Source organism: Chrysoperla carnea, chromosome 3 (genome assembly GCF_905475395.1).
Source record: "Chrysoperla carnea chromosome 3, inChrCarn1.1, whole genome shotgun sequence".
In the NCBI taxonomy this organism is placed as follows: Eukaryota; Metazoa; Arthropoda; class Insecta; order Neuroptera; family Chrysopidae; genus Chrysoperla; species Chrysoperla carnea.
In genome coordinates this window covers 45,330,983-45,358,517 of record NC_058339.1, presented here as the reverse complement: position 1 = coordinate 45,358,517, position 27,535 = coordinate 45,330,983, and the positions used below count along the sequence as shown (strand labels likewise).

General features: G+C 28.6%; 1 protein-coding gene across 1 annotated transcript; it reads left to right on the top strand.

Annotated features, from left to right (window-relative positions):
* Nucleotides 1-18,292: 18,292 nt before the first annotated feature.
* Nucleotides 18,293-25,239, top strand: LOC123296059 (cytochrome P450 4g15-like). The gene is made up of 8 exons (XM_044877521.1): nucleotides 18,293-18,456; nucleotides 19,204-19,413; nucleotides 19,480-19,668; nucleotides 20,304-20,370; nucleotides 20,481-20,507; nucleotides 20,729-20,855; nucleotides 21,395-21,839; nucleotides 25,079-25,239. The coding sequence occupies exons 1-8, from the start codon at nucleotides 18,432-18,434 to the stop codon at nucleotides 25,237-25,239; spliced, it is 1,251 nt and encodes a 416-aa protein (XP_044733456.1). The 5' UTR covers nucleotides 18,293-18,431.
* Nucleotides 25,240-27,535: the final 2,296 nt, after the last annotated feature.

The following is a 27,535-nucleotide window of genomic DNA, read 5'->3' as shown; positions in this document are numbered from 1 at the left end:
CAGGGATGACCTGCAGGGTCAACCGTTTTCCAAATTTTTTTTTCTATTTGTATGAAGTTTTTGCCAAATTATTATTTTTGAAATTGTAATTACGATCTGATCGCCGTTTATACCAACGATAAAGAAAACAGAACTGAATACAAGCCCCCAAAATGGTCATCCCGTTTTAGTGTAAACTGGCTAAGTTAAGTTGGTGCTGGTACCTATTGGGAAAATCCCTAACAATCATTATAGGAATTATAAGTAGGCTTAAATTTAAGAAAAAACAGCAGTGGTCCAGGGAATGACAAAACTATTAAAAGAGTTTGCTATTTTTTCTTAGACAATTGATTCTTACATTTGAATTCATTCTTACATATTTTATTTCATTAAATATGTCTATGGTTTCTAAATATGCATCTCTTTATTCAACATCTGCCAAAAATAATTTATGCTTTCAACTTCTATATTCAATTCTAAAAATCAAACCTATAACAAGCTAGCATTCTTCAAATATCCGGTGATATGTCTTGTACACGCTGTGAGAAGTGTTTAGTTAGTTGTGTCTGAATTTATAGTTAGATGATCAAACTCAAAGAGAACTTGATGACACTTTTGTTAGAATTAGTAGTTATTCTATAACCACATTGCTACCTTCACAAACTTTCCCAGTAACGTTAGAGATACAAACATATTTCCTCATATTTGGTGAGACATGTATAGTTACGTGTAATAATATTAAACAAGGCGTGGCAGATATGGACTTTAAATGTCAGATTATTAATTTCCTGATAAATAAATATTAAAAACACATGCCACATGCGGGTAAAAATTACCCGTTACAAAGGATTATTTGGGTAAATTATATGTGTTTCCCCATAAAAAAAAACCTACGATTCACTTAGATTTCCAATAGAAAGACATCAATTATACATACAGCCAGCCTCGTATCAATAAATTTGGGGATTGAGCCGATAGTTAATTGGTGTTAACCGGATAATTTTAATTATACATTTACTATACGACAAAAAATTCACAACCACCAATATATTCACACCATTCAAGTCACACAAATAAATTTTCGATATCTTTTTTCGGAATGAAAGCAATAACTTTCTAACAAGAAGTTAATTTGAGATATTATACTCTGAGAAACTTTTTAGTATATGCAAAGAGTTATGACTAGTATTATTAGGATAATATATTATTATCCTTCATAAAATTGAAAATGAATCCTTGTTTCTTTAAAATAGGTGAAAGTTCTAACTACAAATGGTCTTACAAATTGGACTATAACCAAATGATTTCAATAAATTGTCGACTTTAAAGAAAAATCTGCCCTGTCTCGATATTTCTCATTCTATCGCTTTTACAAAATTAAAAATTCTACCTTGTCGATGCAAATAGTCATATCATCAGAATTATGGATATTTTGTCGCCCTATTAGCTCAGTTTGTAAGGGCGTAACCAATTTCGTCCGCGGTATACTTTGGGTAGCGGTTTCAATTCCTGCTGTCGCAACAAAATTAAATTAATTAATAGTTTTGATGGGCTGGTGTAGTGCATGGTATATGCATGAAGGAAGAAAGGAGGTACCCTCAGCCTCTGAAATTGAGGAGCTGATAAATTAAATTATCAGCGGAAAGGTGATAAAACACATATGGTATCACAATGAGCTCTATAGCCCATCAGTGTGTCCTTCGTGGACAAATCAATATAACCTAATCTAACCTAAACCCTTACAGCTGCTTCATGGACAGCCAATATAAACTTACGTATGGATATTTTCAAAACTTCAAATCGATACAATCATTAAGAGTATTGAAATTTAGAAGCTACAGATCAAGCTGTATGACATAAAAATACCAATAATTTCATGATTAAATTTTCTCGTATATGATGTAATAGAATAGTAATATCTTCTTAGTTGGCACATTTTTAGTTGAAAATAATAACTAACAAGCCATACATTAGTTTTGTACATTCAATAAAGCTCATTTAACTGCAGAACTAACCCCATTTAAATGCGTCCACACTCGATAAAACTTATTTACTTCTCTTGTTTCAAATTTCTCTTATAATTTGTACAAATTGAAAACACAAAGTGACGTTATATATAACAAAACTATGTACAACAATTACATCAAATAGATAATTTTAAGTTTCAGTGCACACAATGCAAGTTAAAAGTGCAAGGTATCACAAAATTAAAATTGGTAAGTTTTGCGGGTTAAGCAAAGGTCATGTGAAATCTTTGAAAAACTTCATTTACGGTGAGTTGTCTCTCAATATATGGCTTTCAACGGTGGTTACCATTCTCCTCGATGATGAAAGGTTATTTTTTTTGTTAAGTAACGAATTAAAAAGCTCAATATTGTCTATTATTGGCAAAGATACTAGTAGGTAGAGGGGAGAGCTAAATCGATCGGAGTGCTGTCATCTTAAAAAATTTACGATAAATCATGCGTTTTATTTAAATTAAACTTGCTATATTAGAATGAACATAATTACTAATTCAAATTTATTAGAAAATAGTTCTAAATTTTCAATGTAAAGCTTGTCGTTACTATGGTAGCTCTCTGAAATAAACATCATGCACGGAGCGAATACGATAGATTTTGTCAATGTGGTAAAAAGGATTTGATAACTTTTGAAATCTAAAAGTCGAAAGTTTGCTCGTTCACTACGTGTAAGAAAGTACAAATGGAACATGCGCGCCTAACTAATTAATGTCAACAGACAACAAACGAGTTTTTGCTTCATTTTTTTAACTCGCAGATGGCTTGAAACAAATAAACCTCAAGAGTTGAGAATAAATTGGCAGTCTTTCGTGTATAAAACACGAAGCCTATAAGTCATACATGACAGAACTTGCAAAAGTTCTGCCATTGCAAGACTTAGTCATAGCCATGTCATTTTACTAAATAGCTGCTAGTATATAAATTGAAACAAGACTGAACTCAACTATCCCACAATACTTAAGGTAGACTTGAGATGGCTGTACGATAATAGTTCAAAGACTTTCCACTAAGGACCACTATTTTGAATCGTTGAACGATAATCATACAGTATTGCAGTCGTCTATTGTAGAGTCTTTATACCTACCTTTGTAGGTACACATTTGTAGTGAGTCCTTGAGTTCCTGAAATAACCTAAACGTTTTTATATAACTGGTTGCTTAGGTAAATATAGTTATTTACGATACTTGCGAGGTAGCAACATTATTATTATACGCGTGCGAAGTTTGCATTACGAGTGCGTAGCATGAGTTGGGCAATCGTAAAACTACATTAATAATGCGTTATAACATCGTACAAAATACGCCTCTAAAATGTGAAAACTAAAGATTGTAATTTTAAATTTTTCTTACCTTTTTAAAAAAAATTGAACATTAAAAAAAGTTGCTATAATAAGTTTACATTTGGACAGTACTTTGGAGTGTGGCAATGAATTTATTACGATACAAGAGCAGTAATGAATTCATCACCGCATTTAGAAAGGTAGTTCTTATCTCACAGGCGTAGATAAATTGTTTTAACTTGACATGCAAAGGTTCAACCGATGAATAGAAGTTTAGCTGCAGTTAAATAGAAAGGTCTGCGGCATTTTGCAGAGGATTTGTACTCATACAAACAAATCTTTATTTTCAAATAATTTGTGCAACACACTGTCGGTATAGTTAAAATGATATAGCAACCAGATGCATATAACATAATATTATTTAAATTTAATAAATTAACGTAAAAGTTAACTAAAACTTAATACCATTTTGTATTTCATAATAATTTATATTTTAAAGTTTTGTACTTTTGTTACACTACAATAATAAGAAATAATATACTTTTTTGATAATGAGAGAAATAAAATGTGCAATTATTTGTGCAATCATATTGTTTTCTCAAAAGTCATTTACATGTGAAATAATTGTTTAATTTAAGAAAATAAATTCAAGCACATCTTCAGCAAATGGTTTTTAGTTCAAGTTAGTTCTTAAGATAATTATTTTTTCTTGTGCTGATAGCTACGAATAATTTATATACTTTTTGAATCTAGTTTGGAATGAGAAATTTGATGAATTGAATGTGCTTTGGTCCCCCAAAGCCATGAACTTCTGATCTGATTTCTTGGAAAGAATCATATTTCAAAAATATGTATATTTTTTACATTGTTTTCAGGATTCACGGTTTTATACCAATCATTCCAGAAACCAAGTCAAAAACTTGTGAGCAGTAGCGAGCAGAGCCCATCATAGCTTTCTTATTAAACAAGATGCTACATTACCTTGGTTGACACTGACTCCAAAAATAAAATAATTTCAACTACATTATATGATCGTTATTTTTCCCCTTTTTAGTGCATTTTAATTTGTTTTGGAAAATATTTTCTTTTGAAGTCGGTTTTCTTTTTGGTAAAGTTTTTTTTATTTTGTGATTTTTAGTGAATCTGAAGTACACTAACTAATTTGTCAACTAAAGTACACAAAAAAAAAATCATCGAAATCGGTTGGCGTGATATTGAGTTATTCGCCCTCTTGTCGTGCATACTTAATGCAAATTTAAGACTTTTATGGCTTTCTCATGGATGCCGCTGTCAGAACTGGGCCAAAATGAAATAGGACCACACGGGAAGTATCAGCTTTCAAATAGATAAAGAATCATCAAAATCGGTTCGGCACCAATCGAAAGTTATGAAGGTAACACACATTAAAAAAAAAATACAGAATTTATAACCTCCTGCTTTTTTGTTTGAAGTCAATTCGTTTGCAATGATTAGTTTAATTAAATCACCAAATTATTTCGTTCCATATATTTAAAGCTTTCTGCTTACTATCAATTTGAAGGAATATTCCGGTCAGAAATATCACAATCCAGAATCTTCAAATTTTTTAAAATAATTACAAAATCACCACAGACTTAATAACGAAAATTTTATGAAACAATTGAAACAATCGAAAAGAAAACCTTTTTTTTATTCAGAATAATGGACAAATGGCATGATTATGTTTTTTAAAAAAAAAAGAGATGTTTTTTTACTCGTAAGTCGTTTGCAAATAAACAATTTGGTAAAAAAAAATTAAAAATATTTTCAAAAATCATTCATATAAATTTAATATAAATTTAATTACAATGAATTCACATTCCTTGAGTAAACAACAATCGTAAAATGCGAGAGTCAACTACCCTTAATAAATATACTATCTTGACTGCTTTAAGAGTAAAGTCTTACCCACATAATAGGTTAGTTTTTAGAAAAATTTATCCCTAAAGACTGTCTTGTTCTTGGTATCCAATTTCTGTTCATAAAAATAAATATTATACACTAATCAAAAAAGGAAAATCAATCACTCCAGTTTTTAATAATGGAATATCATCTTTAAAAGAAGAAACAGAACTGGCTGACAGGACTAATCGATCAACGCACAACTAAAACCGCTGGATCTATTAGTATGAAATTTTACACAGACGTTTCCTAAATGACGTAAGTGTGTACTTAGAAGTAGATATAAAACGATCTTTCACCCATCTGAACCAAATGAGACATATTTTTTATTTAAGTTTGAGAGCGTTAATTTGCGGAAGTTATTAACATTAATTAAACACATTTTATTTGCTTAAAATCCACTGATCATAAACAAAATATTTTGATAGACAAAATTTTTAAATAAAGTGGATTTTAAGCAAATAAAATGTGTTTAATTAAAGACATATTTTTTTTTGGAAATTTTATTGATTTTTGAACTCTCCCATTATATTTCTTTATATCGAAAAGTGTTCCTGGCTATTTTTAATTAAATCAATTTTAACCAATTTTTTCCATGAAGGGATTTTTACAGGCAAGCCAATACCATTATTTTCGTAATAAAATTATATTTCTTCTGATATCAATTGGGATTGGTTTACAGATCGATGTAGTTGTCGATCTATTGATTTAAACCTGTTCATATGGTATCAACAGATCTACACCAATCTGTAAGCCAATTGAATTTAGTATCAGACGAAAGATTACTTAATTACGAAAAAAATGGCATTAGCTTGCGTTCATCGCAAAGTATACTGTATCCTTTTTTTTATGTCATTCTTTAAAGGAGCACGGCGAACTCGACGGTCAAATACACCATTATTTTCCAAGGGGGCGTAAGTAAAGTTGATGTTTAGAAAACGTTTTAGACAAAAAATACAAACTTAATGACTCATTTTGCTTTGAAAACTCGCCACTTTCCCATTTTTCTACCTTCAGGAAATATTCTGATTTATTTTATGTGGATCAGACATTTATAATTGTTATTAAAGAAGAACAGAAACATTTCAACAAACAATAACAATATAAAGTATAAACAACCCCAACAATGTATACAGAGCTTGAGCTACATATAATATTTTAACATAGTAAAATAAAATGAGCATAATCAAAGTTATAATAATAATAATAATAATAATAACAAGAATATGAACTATTCCAAAATCGTAATAGTAATTATTCTTCATACATGAATAATTTTATATAACAAAAACATATATAGGGTAGGTTGTTGTACCTTAATGATAATGTACATTGGATTAATGTTTCTTGATTGATATTGCTACAAACGGGCAAGAAATCGAGAGAATAGTGCTTATTATTTGTGTGTAATCTTTGTTTTACCATTTCAGATTAAAATATAACTGAGATGATGATGAGATAAAATTTGTAATGATACACTTAGTGTAAGAGACTGTATAAGGTCGATCTTCACCAATTTGATAACCAAATGAGACATATTTTTATGAAATTGTATTAATTTGAAACACTTATATCAAAATGTTTCTATCGAAAAGTGTTTATGGCTATTTTTAATGAAAATAATTTTATTCAATTTCGATTGGTTAACATATCGGTGTAGATCTATTCATGAACAAGTAATTCAATATATCCTATCGAAAAGTGTTTATGTTTTTTTTTAATTAAAATAATTTTAATCAATTTTTCCTTGAAAGTTTTTTTAAGCAAGCCTATACCATTATTTTGCTTATTAAATTATTTTGATACCAATTTCGATTGCTTAACAGATAGGTGTAGATCTATTCATGACCAGGTAAGTCAATAAAGGTAACTACACCGTTCTGTTACTCATCGAAATTGGTATGACAAGAAAGGTAATTTAATTACAAAAATAATGGTATAAGCTTTCCAGAAAAAACGTTCGTGAAAAAAATAACCAAAACGCTGAAATAACGATAGCATGAGTGTACTATAAAAAGAGCAGGCTATTTTTATCAAGCAGTTTATTCATACATTCGAATAGTATTGTGGTAAATTACTATAGTTTTTGGATATTGGTACATCTATTTTTTCAACACCTACTGAAACTCAGTATAATTTTGTTATTCTGGTTCTATTTTAAACCACCAATTTCCGTCCCTATGCTATATTATAAAAATAAATGAGAGCATACAAATTTAAATCATTATCCAAGGTACAACTTTCTCTTAGACAACACATACAACTTATAACCAAGATAACATAACCAACAAGATGGAAATTAATGAAGAAAATTATATACACAATAAGTAAAATAATTTTAATGTTGTTAAACAAATAATAATAATTGTTGTTAAGTTTATTCTCTAATTATTATCACACAATTTCCTGTCTTATAATTCTACGGCTACGACTTACTAACTAGCATACTGCACATACACACACACACATACACATAGAAGCAAAACAACATATTTACAGTGAATATGGTGGTGGACGCTTCCGTTCATATTTAAGTAACCACAAAATTGGTATTTAAGATAGATGGATTATCAAAATTAATGTGCAAATTTAAATACAATTTGGTACTTCATTTTAAGTAGTTGAGACCCTCTTATAATAAACCAAGAATGTGTTTAAACCAGCTAGAGCTATACTTAATAAGAAATAAAACAAAAACTAACATAGTTACATTCTAAACTGCTTATATAGCGAATTGGTTATACCGACAAAATTCCGGTCCCTACTGAAGCTCTTTATAACCACATGCATGAATGTATCTGCTGGAACAACATCGGTTATAATGACATATCGGCTATAACAACGAACGCATTACCATACATGCTTTAGTTACGTGTTATCAGTTAAACACAAAAAAAGCATAAACATAAGAATAATATTTTGAACCCTCTACCGAAATACCCTCAATGGAACCTACTAGAACTCTGCATGCTATACCGAAATAGATTAAAGAGGTAATTTAACGGAGAGTGTTCTTAGTTTTGTTCCGAGTGCGAGCTTAGGGCTACATACCCGAAAAAATTAAAAAATTGGCGATGATCTTCAAAATCAATTCAGTTTGGAAAAGGCATGACATATTATAATTTTAACATATAAGTAATTACTATGGAAATGAATGGTCAAATACACCTGACTCAATTCATTTCGAAAAGTGAAACGGTAAAATAATTAGGTAATTCAAAACAATAACTTAAAAGAACAAAGTCATAACTCAAATATTTCAATTTCAATTAAAATATTTCCAATAATTGATCCAAAAAAATGATAGCTCTCTAAGTATCCTTTTCATCGCATCTGATGTCCTTGACCATCATTTTGATATTGATTTAAGAAGGAGTGTTATAAGTTTCAAGTGTTTATCTGTGCATCTGTGTGTTTCTCAGTGGCATCGTAACCTCTAAACGGTCAAACCGACTCGATTGAGAACATTTTATAGCTGAGTTTCCACATGTCGGTTTACAAGGAATAAATCGCATTTGTCGGGGGTTTTCAAAGTTTGTAAATTTCACTTGTTAGTAATTTTACGATATAATATTCTGAAGTATGCAATGGATACTTATTTATGATTTAGTACTTTGAATTTAAAATCATGATTTAAAAACAAAACATTGGTATATACCAAAATTATTAATAGAAGATGGTATTAGAATTAAGGAACTTCTACGAACACATTGGGATACTTGATTGTAATATATTGGCAATAAATTCTTTTTATCAATCATGATGAAAATTGGCTTTAAAGTATTACCTTAGTAACCAATATGTATAAAAATAATAGTATACATATTGGTTACTAAGGTAATACTTTAAAGCCAATATTCATACAAAATTATGAATTATAAAATGCTTTGTCCCGAATGACTGTCAAACCTAAAACTTGGAAGGTGTCTTCTTTGTAGGACGTAGGCATTTTCCGAAACTCTATTCCTAAGGGGGTGAAAAACGGGGGCCAAGTGAGAGCAAGGAAGATGAAGCCTATAACGTGGTGGTCTTTGCTTTTAGGCTCAGCGGAGCGGGTGGGTACCAAGCTAGTTATATATAAAATAGTCATGAATGTGTCATAAAAACTCTGAGAAATACGTAAATGATCTTTATTTATTTTTACGTATTTCATTTTTTTGGATATATTACCTGCTCTTTATTCCCGGAACTGAGAATGCGCACGGCCATGGGCAACAAAAATCAAGCATGGTGGTTCCCTTATAGGAGGGTATTTTCCCCTCGTCTATATTATATCTTTCCGAAGTATTTTCTTTAATCGCACACACTGATAATAGAATAATTTTCGTATGTTTTATCTAGTTTCTTATAGTAGTCATTTGCATTTTGCAATTACAATTATCCTTAATGTTATATACATATATTTGGTATTTCCAAGAAGATATAATTTCTGCCAATTAAATTTAACTAAGTCCATCATGGACACTATAGTGCACTATCTGTATTCGCTACGTATATATATTATGGTAGCACATTGTTTCTTAGTTTTCTGTCATACTCAACCGTTATTACCGCTATATGTTTTATTTTGTTGTTTGTTTGTGGTTAGTTTTATTGTTACCAAACTTTGTTATATGGGCTTCACTATTGTTAAACTTTTGTTGTAATATAATATATGGTGGGTACCCAATAACGTTTACTGGTTAATTCATTACGTTTATAATTATTTCAGGATATTCAAATAAATTAATTCAAATTGATGGTGTTATAAAACTGCTAAAGTGTTAGTAACCGATGTTTTTTTCATTTTTTATCCATTTTTTGTTAACGTTCAAAAATTGTTATAAACAAAGTATTAAAATTAATACTCTTCTAAAACTCTTTTGACGTCATCTTGTTAAGTTTATATATATACATAAGAGGGCTCCACGCACCCAAAAAAAATTTAAGTCCATCAGTTAATCATTTTTTTAGTTTACAATGAAAACGAAAATTTTCTGAATAAACAATTGTCTAACATGTTGAAAAATTAACTTAAAGATAATTTTAACTGTGAGATACTAGTTTTTGACAATGTAACAACCTAAAAGTGACGCACGAGACCTATTTTCAGCATTAAATTAAAATTATAAATAAATACTGGAAATAGACTTCCAAGAGTGGAAGTTTTTTATTTAAAATTTTCTCTTCTTTAAGAATCATTTTTTTAAAAATCTTTTTAAAGAATCTATTTATTTTTTGAAATATTGGTAGAAAACGAAATTCTTTTTTTTAATCTTTAATTGTTTATAATTTTTGAAAATTTTTATGTACTGAAAAACTCTTTCAGGCACATTTTTCTAGACATGATTTCGAATTCAACAAGCTATTGCATGTGTTTTTACGACAGTTATTTCTATATTTCACCAATTTGAACTTGTTAACCACTCTTTTAAAAAAAATACGGAATATCTGAATGAGTGTGCGTATATTTTCTTTTTTGGTTCCCAAAAGATTGGCTTGTCCAATCATCTTAAAACTGAAAATAAAAATTTTTAATCACGTTATTTAAAATATAAAGATTATTAATTTTGAGATATTTTAATCTAATAATGAAATATTGTCTTCAAGTGACAATTATCAAAAATAGATAAAATGATTTTAGATTTACAAAATGATTTAAATGACTATAGTATTGTCTATTAATTCGATAGACATGCTAGGCATTTAGTGAGAAATCGAAGTCAACTAATGTTAAAGTTTCATACACAAATAAATTGCTTAACTATACATGAATAGTAAGTGTTATTACGAAAATACCGTAACACTATTAGTAAAATCATCTTGGGATTTCATCTCCAAAAACATGTAAAGCAGGGAAACTTTGTAGACACAATCTTATGCTATGAGTAGAATCCAACAAAAACAACATATTTTGCACAGGGACCAAGAAAAACGATTTCAAGCTTGCAAGAGTCTTTGAATGGTTAAGACTGCCATCTTATAGTTAATAAAAAAATTGGCTGTCATAGGGACTGTCGATAGAAGTGAAAACTTATAGTATAAACTTTTAGTATACAAATTTCAATTATATTTGAATTAAAATTATCAACAGCAATCTGGTTTTCACATCTATTGATACAACAATTATATGCATGTTTATATGGATTTTTATTATTTAAATATATTACGAGCCGTACAATATTATGACAAAATATAAATACAATGCAATTTAAATAACAATTTATATATAATCATATGATTTGTGGATAGGATTTGTATTAACATAAATTTCAATGTACTTGTTATATACGTAGCACTATTGTTACACAATACGTCAGCTGTATAGCTACAGGTACACTGCTATAAGAATGCCAACGCGCGTACAGCATGCCGGTAATGCGAACCTATAACATTTTCCCCTACTTCCCGTTTTCACTTCAAAAATAGCATACAAAGACGGTGTTATTTTGGGAACGAATAATCGGCCGGGAATGAAATAAAATTCTACTCATCACACAGTATTGTTGTTTAAATTGTAGCGGGCTTAACGTAATCGAATTTGTGTAATAAAAAATTGAACTGTATAACAATTATACGAATTTTTATTGTTAAGTATTTTACTACGCACAATTTAATGTTATGCTGATAGATGATAAAACTTCTGTAGTTAACTTGACGAATCTGTATCGTAATCTCCCCGATTGTAATCTCTCTGTATTATAGTCTGTCTGTATCGCATACTGTGCCCTGTTTATATGGTTGCAATCAACAGTCTAGCAAATTCTGGAACTGTCACGTATGTTCTATCGTATGTATATTATTTGTATATTTTCTCTATCTTTGTTTACGTAATATACAACGATATTGTTTATTTCTTTTTAGAATTGTCTAGATTACATTTATTTTTCGAAGGTTTGTTGATTAAACTGTTGTAAAAACGACTGTATTATATATGGTACATCATATGTCTCCTATGATGAACTTACTATACTAAAGTGAAACACAACTAAAGTTAAATAATACAAGTTATAGTTAAATAATACAAGACTTTCGAACTTTCTATTCAAATGTTTATCGAATACAATTTACGATACCCAATGAAAATGCACTTGATATTTTCATTGTTATATACACAACAACAAATACCTATAGTAAAGTGTACAATAAAGTACCTACATGATGTAATTGTGTAGTATAACTTCGCTGTCTCTATATTTACAAATTGGTCGATGCTTCGTTTGTGTTTTATTCTAAAATGCTTTTCAAAGTTCTATACATATAAACAAATTGCCCAAAGAGTTCTATATGCAATAAATTTTATTGATGTATGCGTATGTTTGCATTTTGTAGATGCAAGTGGTAAAAAAAACAGTGAATGTTAAAATAATAAAGGGTGACATACATTTTCATTTTTAACCCCCGAACTAAAAAAAGGGGAAGTTTGACCGCTATGTGGGTGTGTCTGTGTGTTTAACTATCTGTGGCATCGTAGTGCCTAAACGGATGAACTGATTTTAATTTTTTGGTTTCATTTGAAAGATAATTTAACGGAGAGTGTTCTTAGCTATTTTTCAAGTGTGAGAATAGTGTTTCGTAAAAAATAAAATGTTTTTAATATAAAATAGTACCTACAAAAGTAAAATTTAATATCACCATAAAACTTTGCCTGACACGTTTCTAAATTAAAAAATTTGCCTGAAACATTTTTCTGCATCTTACTTATTCTCAAGAATTTTTTAATACCGATTAACGGTACATCCTGTATGTACTGCAATATATTTTAAATTTTGTCAGGACAAAATTGATACAGCAACAGCTGAAGAAATATGTAGAGTAAACTCTGAAGGACTATAAACGATTGACCAGTTAGAGTTGACTAAAAATATTTATTCTGGCGTTAATAACGTTAAGAAATATCACAGTATTCACAGTAAACTCTTTGCAGGCATCTGGGAATGAACTATCCATGTTTGTTGTTCAGAATGTTCGATTTACATCTATTCATATAAATATCACGAGTATGACAGAATACATGCGTTAAGCATCTAAGTAAGAGGTATTATAGATGTTATATGAAATTGCAAAAGTGACTTGTATCATGGCTTATCTGTTGTAGTTCATCTATTCAACTAAGAAACTCCCACTCTCCAAACGTCTTACAACTATCTCAACGCATCGAAGCATTTCAACACGTGTATATAATACCTCTCACTTAGATGCATTGCCTAACGCATGTATTCTGTCATATTACTAAACTGCACTCGTAATATTTATGTGCCTAGATGTAAATCGAACATTCTGTATACAACTTAATACAGCAAAGCTGACTCAAAGAAAAAATTCTTTGTACACAGCAGGCTATCAACTTTTCATTTCCTTTCAGCAATGATTCTTTGGACATATTTAAAATAGAAACAAACAATCTACTTACGATTTGTATAACATAACGTCCATAATCCTGATATTGTTAATTTCGCTAAATAAACACTTTCGCCCACTGTTCCATTATGTACAGGATTCTTCATTTTTTCTTCCGTTTCCAACCATGAATTTGTTGCAACCGCGATTATAACATTTGTAATCGATATAGTTGCTAATAACGGCGTTAACAACCATAAACATGTTACAGTTAATTCTAAATGTGTTAACGATAACGAATATGGTATTTCGTTACTAGACGACATCGAAAAATCACTAGAGTTATTTAACTGTGGTGCACTCGCGCTATGATTATGATGATGATGGGGATGATGTGCGTTTAATGTTGATCGTGGTGTTCCCGATAATCCGTGAGTTCCCCGTAGCATAATGTTAAATTCGTGTTTTTTAAGTACTATTTTATTATTTAAGGTTTTTTTTATTAAAGTTTTAGGTTCTTTTTCTATTAATATCACAGAAATATGTACATTTTTTCAATGTCTTTAAACTTTAATGCTGTTTTTATAATGAATTGGTGGTAGCGATATTGCTGATGATATATTGGTTTTTTATTCATATTTTCGTCTCTTCTTTTATATCAAAAAAAATTTTCTTTTTTTCTTTTGTTGTATCTTAGTTGTGGTTGGTTTATTATTATTTTATGTTAGTTTTATTTTTCTTTTTTTTTTATTAATATCAAGAAGAAAGATAAATTAATCTTATGGTTATATTGTTGTTATTGTGACGACTGAATTTGATATATTCGAATAATTTTAAATTGATTTTATTATATTTATTTATTGATACCAAATTCATTTTATTTGTATTTTTATTTTAACTTTCTTTTTTAAATTTATTTTTTCTTATTGTTCCTTATGCAATAACCACTAAAAGGTTAGTGAGTTGTGCGTTGTAGTTATTTTTCGCATTTTCAAACCTGTAAGAAAAAAGATACAAAAGATTAATTATATTTTGCATAAACAAAAATTATATTTTTAGGTTTATTGTTTATTATTATGGTTATTAGAGCTACGATCCTTATCGCACGCTAGGAAAATGAGGGGCTAGACAAAAAAAGTGTTCGATCGACACTTTTTTATATTTAATTATCTCTAAATATCAATAGTATTCTCCATGAGGTCGTGATCTTGTGCCTATGATGCTCGCTTCACATACAGAAGGCTTCAATAATAGTATTTAGCACATCTAGGGAGCAAAAGTAAAGAATGTCTCAGATCTCATATCTATTGTCGTACGAGGCGAAGCCGAGGTTGACAATTATGAGATTTGAGACATATTTTCCATGGAGTGTATACTATTTTCTGCTCGACGAAATCGGAGAGCAGCAACTTTTACACATCGGGACGAACGGTTTACATTAAACTTATTTGTGGCCATTTTAAAGGTAAGCTTTAAATTAACAGTGTGAGACGGTTTTTGCTCTTATAATGTCCAATTAAATTTTATATATCGTTAAATGCTTCGCCTGCTAATGTATTCATTCAGTTACATTCAGTTACAGCCTCATGTATTCATTCAGTTACAATAGTCTCTTTAAATGGAATTAGGAAATTCGGCTTTGTTATTTTAAGTGCCCATTTAGACTGTTGATCAGAATGATAATATTACCTAGTATCTAGATTTTCCAAAATTTAATCAAAATACAAATGTATGGTTAAATGTGTGGTATATTTAAAAGTCAATTTTTCTACATAATACCCATATTTTACGTAATGCCACATTTAAGACCACAATTTTTATGATTCTTTCAAAAATTCCGGTTAACCTCTTCAGGTCTATTCAGACCATTTTTAATGCCTGAATTCTTTCCCGATAAGAGATGATCAAACCAATTTTCATTTGATCTCGACCTGCCGCCTCGAAAATTTACTAAAACGAAACTTTTCCAATTTTTTTATAGAACTATTATATTTATCCTTCATAATTTGATAAAAAACAATACTATTTGATTAAATCAAAAGTAATTGAATAGGTATAATTAATATATAGTCCAACCAAAATGAACAAACATTTGGTTATGTATAAACAAAATGGGAAATTGTAATGTACTCTACAGAATCATTTCATGTTGAAATTTGTGACCATTTTAAGATAGCATCTACTCAAAAATCATTGTTTTACACATATTTTGCTACTTTAGCTAGATCGATAAGATATCACACACACAGTGTATCGTACAAAAACTTATTCCAAAGCTGAATAAATTCTCGATATCTAATAATACTTTTAATTTGAGAAAAAAAAATAGACTTTTTTTATTTTATGTTGGACCTTCCAAACAAAGAGAGTAAACAATATTACATATGTATATACGTATTTTATTATTTATTCTCTTTGTTTATAAAGTCCAACATAAAATAAACCAACTCTGCATTGGCTCAAATAAGAAATGAGGAAGCATATTAAAAGCATATAGGTGAATAAATTTCACGTGACAATTGTGCAAACTCCAACGAAGCCGCAGCGACACTAAATAGAATAGTTAATACGCTCAAAGAGGTCAAGGAAACCGCAGCTTCAGTGAGCGATAAATAATTTTGCTTTTAAGTTATAATGGGTTTTAAAAACTTTCGGGTATTAAATACTCAGAAATAATGACACCGAATTAATTAATTTTTTTTTTTACCTCAAACAAATTTTTTTAAACTTTTTTCTTACATACTGCGACTTGAAGTACTCAATTGAATGGACTATGATGTATAATTATCATTAAATACCGCCATAAGGTAAGTATAAACATCGATTCATTGTAAACAAAATAATGACTTGCATTTCACATGCAAATGATTGTTATAATATTAAAGTTAAAACCTCAAAAGAATAAAGTTATTTTAAAAAAGTATTTACATAAAAATGTTTTTTTAAGTAAAAGTATATCTAAGTATATATTAAAAAACGAAAAAAAAAAGAAAAATGAAATGACTATTATTGGATTGTGTAGTTTTGTATAAAAACAAAAAAGTAAAAGTATCTGTGATTTATTTATTAAAATGTAAAAAAAGAGACTAAATGAAAAAACTTTTTATTTTTAAACATCATACAGTTACTAAACATTTTGTGTAAAAAAAAAACCAAACTTTTCCGTTGTCTAATCATCAAAAAGCAACCCTGTGTTTAAATATAAAACTGTTGTTGGTGGATGTGTTTGAGGATGTGAGAGTGTGTGTTTATATGTATTAGTTTCTCGTAACCACGTTCCAACATTGTGTTACTCTTAAATTAAGTGCAAAATGTTACATTTGTTGTATTAAAACAAGGAAAACCAAATTTAAAGTGAAATTCTCACACTACCTCTACGTAAAGATGTTAATTCACTTAAATGTGTAAGAAGAGATTTTCTACCAGCTTTTTACATGATTTTACTTGAGGAATTCTCCTTCTTTCGACGATTTTTCAGGAAAGAGAAAGCAGTGCAGTGAAAGTTGATTGTAATGAATTCCAAAGCTACCTGGCTCAATTTTAACACCATTTAAATTTTATCACAGTATAGTTAAAATATTTCGTTTTATCAAAATATTATGTTACTAAAAGACCTCGCACAAATTAGATGTAATCTGCATTTCGGTCAAACTTTTTCAAACTTTGGGAAATGATAGTTTAAGTCATTCTAAATAAAAGTTCCCATGGTCACAAGTCATGAAAATGACAGGATTTCAAGTTATCGCTAAATTAGAGTTGGAAAATGTACTCATTTGTAAAAAAAAATTATTGTAGTTTCATTGTCAAAAATCATATTATTCAAACGCAGGAATTCATATTATTGATCCACAGAACATTTTACACTGCCTCTTTTTCGAATTTCGTAACATATTCTTCAAAAAAAAAAACAAAAAAAAACAAGAATTAAAAAACAACACTCTTGCATTAAAAAACACACGTGAGCATGTAGTTTTACCTATCTGTATATGTATTTGCCAATACACACACAGGTATATATTATACAAATGAGTATAATTTCCAACTTTAATTAAGCTATAACATGAAATCCTGCCATTTTCATGACTTGTGACCATGGAAACTTTTCTTTAGAATGACTTAAGCTATCATTTTCCAAAATTTGAAAAAGTTTTACCGAAATTCAGATTACATCTAATTTGTGCGAGGCCTTTCGCTTTATCAAACTTATTTTCAAAAGAAACAAACAAGAAATCAAAAAATTAACTTCGGTCAGAAATTCTCATTGGCGCTTTGTCACTATATTTTATTATTTAATACTACACTATTGTAATTTTTCCATAGAATCGAATAGCAAAATAAATTTTTCATTAATTATATCGAATAATAAACTATAGAAAATAATTTTTCACGGTATAATAACTTTATAACTATTTCTTTTAGTGTTCTAAACTATAAATCGTATTTGCAAGTAGTTTTACGTGGTTACAAATAGTTTAAACGTTAATTTTTCAAAATCTTACACCGCTCTTTTTTATCGAAAGCGTGGCATAATTAATTCAAGAAACGTTTTAATGTGTATATGGTAGTAATAAGTATCACAAAACTTTGACAATGTTTTGTTTCTAGGTTAAAGGAGAAATGAAAAGAGGATTTTAAAACTTTTTTTTTTTAAATCATTATAAATTTTTTAATATTTCCATCGTGTATATTCCTTGAATAATAATAATTTTTGGAAAATGTATTCACACATTGCTGGGACATTATTAAAATATAAATTTTTCAATAAACCGACGTTTTATTTGGGGTTGGTTGTTGTGTGTATAGTTTTATTTGTGAAAATAAAAAATACACTTTTAACACAATGGAAAATTTACATACAGTTGCGATGGTTGCCAGGTCCTGAAAAAACAGTTCCTTTTTTGGGTAACAGCTACATGTTTTTTAACTGTAATACAACAGGTGTGTTTTTTAAAATCCATTTATTTATTTATTTTTAAGAAACTTTTGTTTGATATGATACCTGTTAAGGAAGTTTTGTATGTGACATGTATGTATGTGTGGCTATCTAAGAGTGGCCACCTTTCTTTACTTATATGATATATAAAAAAATATTGCATAATCAACACTGTCTACACATGGTATTTCAACAATTAACTCAGTCAGTTGTTTGTTTTACTTGTTTCAATATAAATTCTGTCTAGTAAATGACAATATCAACCGAGAAAGAAAGATAAGAATCAAAATACATTTCTAGGTCCATCTTCACTACATGTTTTAATCTCTCTTCGAGGCAGAAGCGAGTGGTTGAGAGATCTTACGGTTTATAGTGTATAGCGAGAATTTTTTCCGGGATACTGGGTAGTGACAACATCTTACATTATGATAGCAATCAAATTTTGGTGTCTATTTCCTACAAAACTATACTAAAATAGTATAATTAGTAGGTAGCTTTTGAGTCTTGTAAAATATTTTTGAAAAAAAAAAATCAAATTCTTCAATGTTTTAGAAATTTTCAAAACTAGAACAAATGAAGGTCGAAATGCTTTCATAAATGCGTTCGTTTTTTCAAACTTTTCTAATTTATTAAAAATAATCCAAGCACTGGTATTTAACAATGTCTGTTCAGGGTATCTCAACAATTAACTCAATCAATTGTTATTTTCACTTGTTATATTAAAAAAATTAATTATTTGATTTATGTTCTAGATATTTATAACGTTTTTGTAAAACTGATAAATAAATACGGAAGAAAATCAGCTTTTAAATTTTGGGTTGGTAATAAAGTTTTTATCATCTTAACAAAACCAGAAGATTTACGAATACTATATAATTCACAATATGCAATGGAAAAAGAACATACTTTGTACCAACTGTTTTCAGAATGGTTAGGAAATGATAGTTTATTAATAGCCCCAGGTATTTAAAACATTATTTACAGTTTTGTTTATTCAAAATATTCATGGTTTGTCGTTGAAATTTTAGTTGAAAAATGGAAAGCACATCGACGAATTTTGGCTATGACATTTAGTCAGAGAGTATTGGATAAATTTGTTCAAATATTTTCTAAAAATGGTGTGAATTTATCAAACGAACTGCAAAGTTATGCAGATAGCAAAGAAATTTTTAATGTTTACAATGTGATTAATAAGTATACGGTTAAATCAATTTGTGGTAGGTAGGACTTTTATTTGGGGTCATTTTTATTAAAACGATGATTCTATATTCATACATAACCATTGTATAAGAAATTTTACCTTTTAAGAGTGAATTTTAATTTTCTCCTTAGGATAATCTAATATTGCGACGATGAAGAGAATAAAATTATAAACAGAGAAAAGCTGTTTTTAATTCGATGTACAATTAACGATATTATCATTGAGTCAATTGATTTTAAATTCTTTTCCAATGTTTAATGGTGACAATTGAAATATATTGCGTTACAAAAATTAGTATTTTTATGTAAAGATTATCACTTTTGTGTAATATGCATGGCATAAAAATATTGATTTATAGCTGATTTTTATTCCATGAACAGCTTCAAACACTCGCTTCAATTTATTTTTTCTTTTTGTTTCTAATTATACAATTATTGATTTGTATTTAACTTTTATTTAGTAATAGTTTTAAATATTTCATTAATCACCGTTTTTAACTTTTTTTTTTTTATATAAAAACTGCTGAGTTCTATTTCGAAGGTTCTTTTGTAGTTTTTCGTATTTCGCTAATACTATTATTAAAGTTTCTGTATACTTTTAGAATCATCTACCACTTTATTTAATTTTCTTAGATTATAGTTTAATTTTTAGGTACCTTAATGGGAGTCGAAATAAAAGATGAACATTTCGTTCAAAAATATTTGACAGCAGTTCAAAAGTAAGTACTCTCCAGGGAATATTAATTTCGATAAAATTTTGTTTGATCTTGACTTTAAATTTTCAAGTTTACTTGGTGCTAACCGATTCATTTTTGATTGATTACAACAGGGAAGCCGAAATAATTTATTTAAAAATGTGTAAATTTTGGTTACATTTTAATATCATATATAAATTTTCAAAAATGTACGAAGATGAAACGAAGTATTTGAAAATTTTACATAGTTTTTCAAAAATGGTAAACATTTCATACGCAAAAAATCTTATGTAGTATTGTTTTTTAAAACTAATTTTTGAAAATAATAGGTTTTTATGAAAAAAAATATTAGTTATTCCAGCGAAAATTCTTTTTCGAATAGTTCAAAAAAATTTGGAATTAATCCTAATCGAAAGCCTTTCTTGGAATTACTATTAGATTTAAAGAGAAATTTTATTCATTACGATCAAAATCAAATTTTGGATGACATGAACATATTTTTAGCTGCTGTAAGTACATTTTTTAGAATTAAGGATCGTACCTGCTTATCACCTGAGAATTAAGTCTTCGTATATGTGCAGCTTTGATAACCCATAGTTCGAAAACTACTCGTTTAAAAGTTTTGTGGCCATGAGAGTTTTGGATCAAAATGGTCTGAAAAACATTTTGGGGGCGGTTTGAAAAAGTTTACAGAATGCCATTTTCCTACTCATATACTAAAAGTATAATTTATTGGTAGCTTTGATCGCTTGTAGCTCGAAAACAACTCGTTGAAAATTTTTGTGGTCATGAGAGTTTTTGATCAGCTATCCAGAGAACATTTAAGGGTGGATTAGAAAAAGTCCTTTAGATGTTTACAAACCTTATAACAATATAGATTCTTTGATTTAAAAAAATTCGATTGAAGACGTCATCAAAGGCTTAAAAGCAAATTATTTTTACATAGAAAAATTTTTGTATTTTCGTAATTTTGATAAAAACATTTTGAGAAAGTTAATTTAGGGTTACTTCCAGAGCACATATGAATTAACGTTTTATAATATTTTAGGGTACTGAAACAACATCAATTACAAGCAGTTTTGTTTTGTTAATGCTTGGTATTCATCAAAATATACAAGATAAAGTTTATGAAGAGTTAAATCGAATATTGAATGATGATAAAAACGAACATGAAAAGAACAAAAATAGGATGATAACACCTGATGATATACGACAAATGTTTTATTTAGAAATGGTGATAAAAGAAACATTACGTCTATATCCTATTGTACCGATTGTTGCAAGGACAATTACAAAAGATTTAATGTTACCAGCGAGTGGTACAATACCATCCGGATGTTGTTGTATTGCCGCCCCAATAGCTGTTCACTATGATCCGGAAATATGGACACAACCATTATTATTTAATCCTGATCGTTTTTTATCTGAAGAAAAAATTAAACGACATATATATAGTTTTATACCATTTAGTGGTGGTTTAAGGAATTGTATTGGTAAGTAATTATTGGTTTTTTTCTTATGGCATTTATTTGGTGAAAAATTCATCATTGGTTTTCGTTAGTGTTCATGTTATAGCTAAATAAAAGTTGGAAAATGATTCATTTGTATAATATATGCCTATGTGTGTATAGGCAAATACATATACAGATATGGATAACTACATGCATACGTATGGTTTTTAATGTAAGGGTTTTGTGTTTTAAGTCTTGTTATTTTGAAATATATGCTACGAAATTCAAAGAAGAAGCAGTGTTAAATGTTCAGTGGATCAATAATATGATTTTTATATGATTTTTGGCAATTAAATTACAATAATTTTTTTATACAAATGAGTACATTTTCCAACTTTAATTTAGCGATAACTTGAAATCCTGTCATTTTCATGACTTGTGACCAGGGAAACTTATTCAGAATGACTTAAACTATCATTTCCCAAAATTTGAAAAAGTTAATCGAAATACAGATTACATCTAATTTGTGCGAGGTCTTTTCAGTGTAAGCTTTATTAGATTCCTTATACTTATAAATAGCTTGATAGTATGCGATTCTAACGTCAACAACTACTTTTAATTCGCCTGATTGTGGCAAAAATTTTCTTTAAAAAGGTAAAAAACCCTTGTACTTATTTTCACTTTCTCGCTCTTTAGCCTAGATGTAATCTTCAATGTTGTTTACAATGTACTCACTTTCTATCTTGCTGCCTTTTTTATCTGGTTCATATAAACAAATGTACCGAAGCCTCACACGTGTCTATGAGCGTATACACAGCAATAGAAGTTTGGGTTTAAACTTATATTATTTCTTCCCGCTATCCAGAGAAATTAAAGAAAAATGCCAAAGTTCACCAAAAAGCTCAAAAAGAGACGTGTAAGAGCTAGGAAAATTGGGTAAGAGTTGACTTTCCAAAGATGGTTGAGCCCATTTTCCAAATCCTTCATGTATATTTTAGTATTTCTTTGTTTTTTACAAAGAGATGGACTCATTTCTATAAAATTTTGCTGTTTTCATGCCGTTGTTTTCTGACTTATCGAGTTATCGGTACCCGATAATGAAATCGAGTATTCGTTGAAACTAAAAATAATTCATTCACATTTCATTTAAATTCAAATGTAAGGATTGAAAAAGATAATTATTGTAATTCTTTACAGATTATCTCTAAGCACTTGATGTTTTTCGTCCAATGTTTTTCATACTATGTTTTTTAAAATTACGCAAATAATTTATCATAAATTTAAATTTGATTATGAAATATCTAATTGATAGTAGCAACAACATTACATTGATAACAAAGAGGCAATTACTATAGATTGCATTCAGTAAAGCCTAAACTGTATTAATTTTGGTTTTGTGAATCTATTTCAAGATTGTAAATTGATCCTTAATCTTGCGCAGAAATTTTACCCAAATTGTTTTAAACCAGAATTTAATGCTTAAATATGTTTGTAATAACCATATTATCTAATATGATCATACATATCCATTTGAATGTAAATATTATGATGATACACAAACGTTACTATCTCTCTGTATAGGTAGTTAAAGGTAAATTCATCGAATTGATTCCACAAAAATTAATTGATATGTATAACGTGCCCTTGAAAGTTGATGAGTGTTTGTTTTCGTGGGAAAGAAGGACACAAATAAAGTGTATTTTATTTTTCATTTGCCAATTTTTCGACCGCAATTATGTCTTTTTCAATAATTATACTAATTAATAGTTACAATAATTAATAGAATTAAAATTTTTATATGTGAAAACATGTGCTTAGAATCTTACCTAAAAAGATTGTTTACACTTTGGTCAAAACATAAAATAAATAAATATACAGGAACACATAAAACTCCTGTAATTTACAAATTAAAAAGTTAAAATCAACTAACACTTCCATTCAATGTCTTTTTGTAAGTAATAATTATCTGTCAAACCAGTTAGTTGGTAAAGATAGATAATAGATGATAGATCTACTATTATACATAGACCATAGTGTTCCTGTATATTTATTTATTTTATGTTTTGACCAAAGTGTAAACAATCTTTTTATGTAAGATTCTAAGCACTATGTTTTCACAAAAATATATTAATAATGATAAATAAATATATTAATTAGTGTTATTATCAAACAATAATTTATTGGCAGTTTTTGTTGTAGAACCTTGAAAAAGACCCAATTGAGGTCGAAACGGTGGCAAATAAAAAAATTTAAAAATAAAATACACTTTATTTGTGTTCTTCCTTCGATAAAAATGATTTTCTTGATCCGACGGACAAAATTTTGAAAAAAGAACAGCTCTTTTTGCGACGGTGTTTGTTAATGAATCGTATTAAAGACATTATGGCGATGAAATCTTAATTGAAAAACCCACTCTAAATAAGTGGAATTTACTTGCGACCGCCTGTTTGTTTCTATACCCTAAAATATAATTTAATATAAATTCCAATTTGTTATTAAATGCTGATCGATTATTTTAATACGAACAGGAGGTTTATCGGATACATTACTATTGCTTATTAACTCATTTACCTATATATAACACTTAAATTCAGAATATAAATGCCACTATTTATTAAACGTTTATGTTGTGTATCTCTCAAATGCACATTATGATCATAGTCTAATCAACATAGGAGGGAATGGTTTACCTTGCTTGAAGTAAAGGTCAGTTTGGCCATTTTTATTTGGTGTTTCTTCTTTCATTATACATATTACTGATTTTTAAAGAGAACTATTTGTAAATTCATTACCTTTTATAGATTCAATTGATTTTTTCATTGAAATTATTTTTTTCGGAGAATCCATACCTACTATGATGTGAGAGAAACGTAAGATGTTACACGACATATTATACGAAGTGATGCAAGTTGATAAACCTAATGAGCACACTTAAACGTTTTTCCTAGATAATGAAAAATATATTAATATAACCAAATTATTTTAGGAAACAAAGCTAATGTACGATGATCCAACAAAAAAAATGCCAATGTATTTTGTTTTTAATTACTCGAAAACCAAAGAAAAACTTAAAAATTGATCTTCATTTTGACGTATACCTCAAAAAAAATGCATCATCAATAAATATATTATTTTTTAATTTAACTCTGGATCAGTAATTTTTATATTGAATCTGTTCTCACTGACAATTTTGACACCGATTTTGTCTTTGATCATTTCTGTCACGACTCGACTTTAAAACGAGATAAATTTAATAAACCGAGTAATATATATTTTTTTAGGTAAAAAATTTGCATTTATGTCCTTGAAAGTATTAATAGCATCAATTATTAGAGATTATCAAATATTGACACCTTTGAAAATGGAAGATATTCAATTAAAAGTGGAAGTTACATTAAAATCAGTTAATGGATATCCAATTCAACTCGTCCGGCGCAGATAAATATTTAAAAAAAAATGTTAGATGTAATAATATTGTGTAAAAATAAATAAAAAATTAAAATAACTAAAAAAGGAATTTTTGGTCGTTTGAGAAATTTTTATGAAAAAAGTGAAACCTAAGACTTTTGAACAATTACTTACAGAGAGTCAAAAATTTTTGAAATTTTTGATAGGTGGAAAATGTCGAATCTAGTAGCTTAAATGGCCTAACCCATTCCTGACGCGGTATGCCAAGAGCAGTGAGTTTGATTCCCACCGTCACAAAATAAATTAATTTAATTAATAGTTGTGATTTGCTGGAATAATGCATGACATATGCATGAAGCAGATGTATGTACTCAGCCTGTTTAAATAATTGAGGAGCTGAGAATGATCAGCGGAAAGAAGGTGTCACAAAAGTCTCTATGGATTTAGTGTGTCCCTTGAGAACAGTCAATGTAAAAAAACTAACTAACAAAAGTGGAAACTTATTTGAAACTTGTTTGTAAAGCTTATAAAGCTTGTCTGGTAATAATAGTATTAGTGTATGTAAAATCTTATCCTTTAGAAATGTTAATCGCAAAGATATAAAAAATAACATAGAAGTGTAGAGCTTTAGATTCGCCAATTTGAAGATACATTCTTTCGACTGAGCTCTGGATAAAACAGGTCCATTAATTTTTTGAAATTTCGGAAAAATTAAAAATTTTTTGTTCTGACTTGAAACAAAATCAAAAATTTTGCCAGTTATGATTTCCGTACTTAAGCTCGTCTATTCGAAAGAACTGTCAGTTATTTCTTTTAAAACAAATTATTGGTCTTGGTTATATGATTTAAAGTTGAACCGAATAAAGAACATGTAATGTCTAATTAAATATTACGTTTACCCTAATTAAAGCTTAGATACACATTTTAAGTATCTTCAAATACCTATCTACAATTTTATTATTATTATACTTAAATTCAAAGAAATTTAATTTATATATTATTTTATTATTAAAAAAAAAATTAATATTATTTTATTAGCCTCAAGTACCAGGACACGGTGTGTCGACATTACATGATGAAACAGACATTATTATGATGTTGATGACATACGAGATAAGATGATATTATACAATAAAGTAAAATGTATATTATCACGTAGGTACCGTCATAGAATAATGTAATAATGACGTGTCATTGTTACTGTTACATTTCATGCACCATTTGTTTTATGTTTTGCGATGAGCGAGCGACGATGTGCAGAAAAATTAACACTTGTGATAATTCTTAAAAATTGTTATTTTTATGAAAAATTATTCTTAAAAGTTTAACGTGATATAATTTGCCGTAATAGTCAAATGTATCTTGAAAAAAATTAATTTTTTTCCTGACTATAGTATGACAAAGGCTATGTGTTTATCCGATACGTATTTATGTATACATCTGTTCCCTCGTATCTTTAAAACTAAGCGTCTTGATCGTCCGCTGGTTGAAGACTATGTGACGTCACATGAAATTGAATATGGCGCCCTCTAGAGAACATAAAGTTATGATCAAAAATTTATTTCGAAAAAATTTTTGAAAAGCTTGAAAGAAAAGTGGGAACAAGTTTTTATAAATTTTTTTGGAGTGGATAAAAACATATAGAAAGAACTATATTCAAAATATAAATATTATGTTACATCATGGATTAATTGAAACCTTAAGAGTTTAGTTTAATTTTAAAAGATTTCAAAATTTCATTTAAAACCCTGCCTATTTAACTATGCTTTCGAGATTCATTTAACTATGGTCGGTTTTTTTTTATTATCGTTTCCCATTTAATTATCGTGTTCAGGATTTTCTCTTGATCATTTTCATTCCTTTTTTAATCAAATTTATTTTTTAAATGAAGAAAACAATTTTTTTATTTCACACATATTTGACGATAGACTCTAGAAGCTGTCTTAACTAATAACTCTTTAGAACGGATTTTTTTCGGGATACTTTGAAAATTTTCATTGACACAATTAATCAACCTTTCATATAACAGCCATTTACGTGATAAAAGACGCAAAAAACTTTTAGTATTTTCTAAGTGACATAACTTCTGTGAACATCATCTTGTCGAGTATTGGCAATAAATCATTTTTTTACAATTTTCTTTGTTGAAGCTGAAAATCAGACTTATTATGCACAAGTTTTTCGATTTTACAACCCATTTTTCACAGCAATTTCAAATTTTTCAATAAATAATTTTCTAAGAAAAACTTTTCCGCCACTTTTGGATGTTAGAACCTACGAAAATAATCGATATCTGCCTTGGTTAAACAAAATTTTCTATTTTCGACATT

Excerpts from the sequence above, each read along its gene's own strand:
- LOC123296059 (XM_044877521.1), top strand. The coding sequence starts at position 18,432 with ATGTTTTTTAACTGTAATACAACAG. Across the intron at positions 19,414-19,479 it reads TAGTTTATTAATAGCCCCAG|TTGAAAAATGGAAAGCACAT; the intron begins GTATTTAAAACA and ends TTGAAATTTTAG. Across the intron at positions 21,840-25,078 it reads TGGTTTAAGGAATTGTATTG|GTAAAAAATTTGCATTTATG; the intron begins GTAAGTAATTAT and ends ATATTTTTTTAG.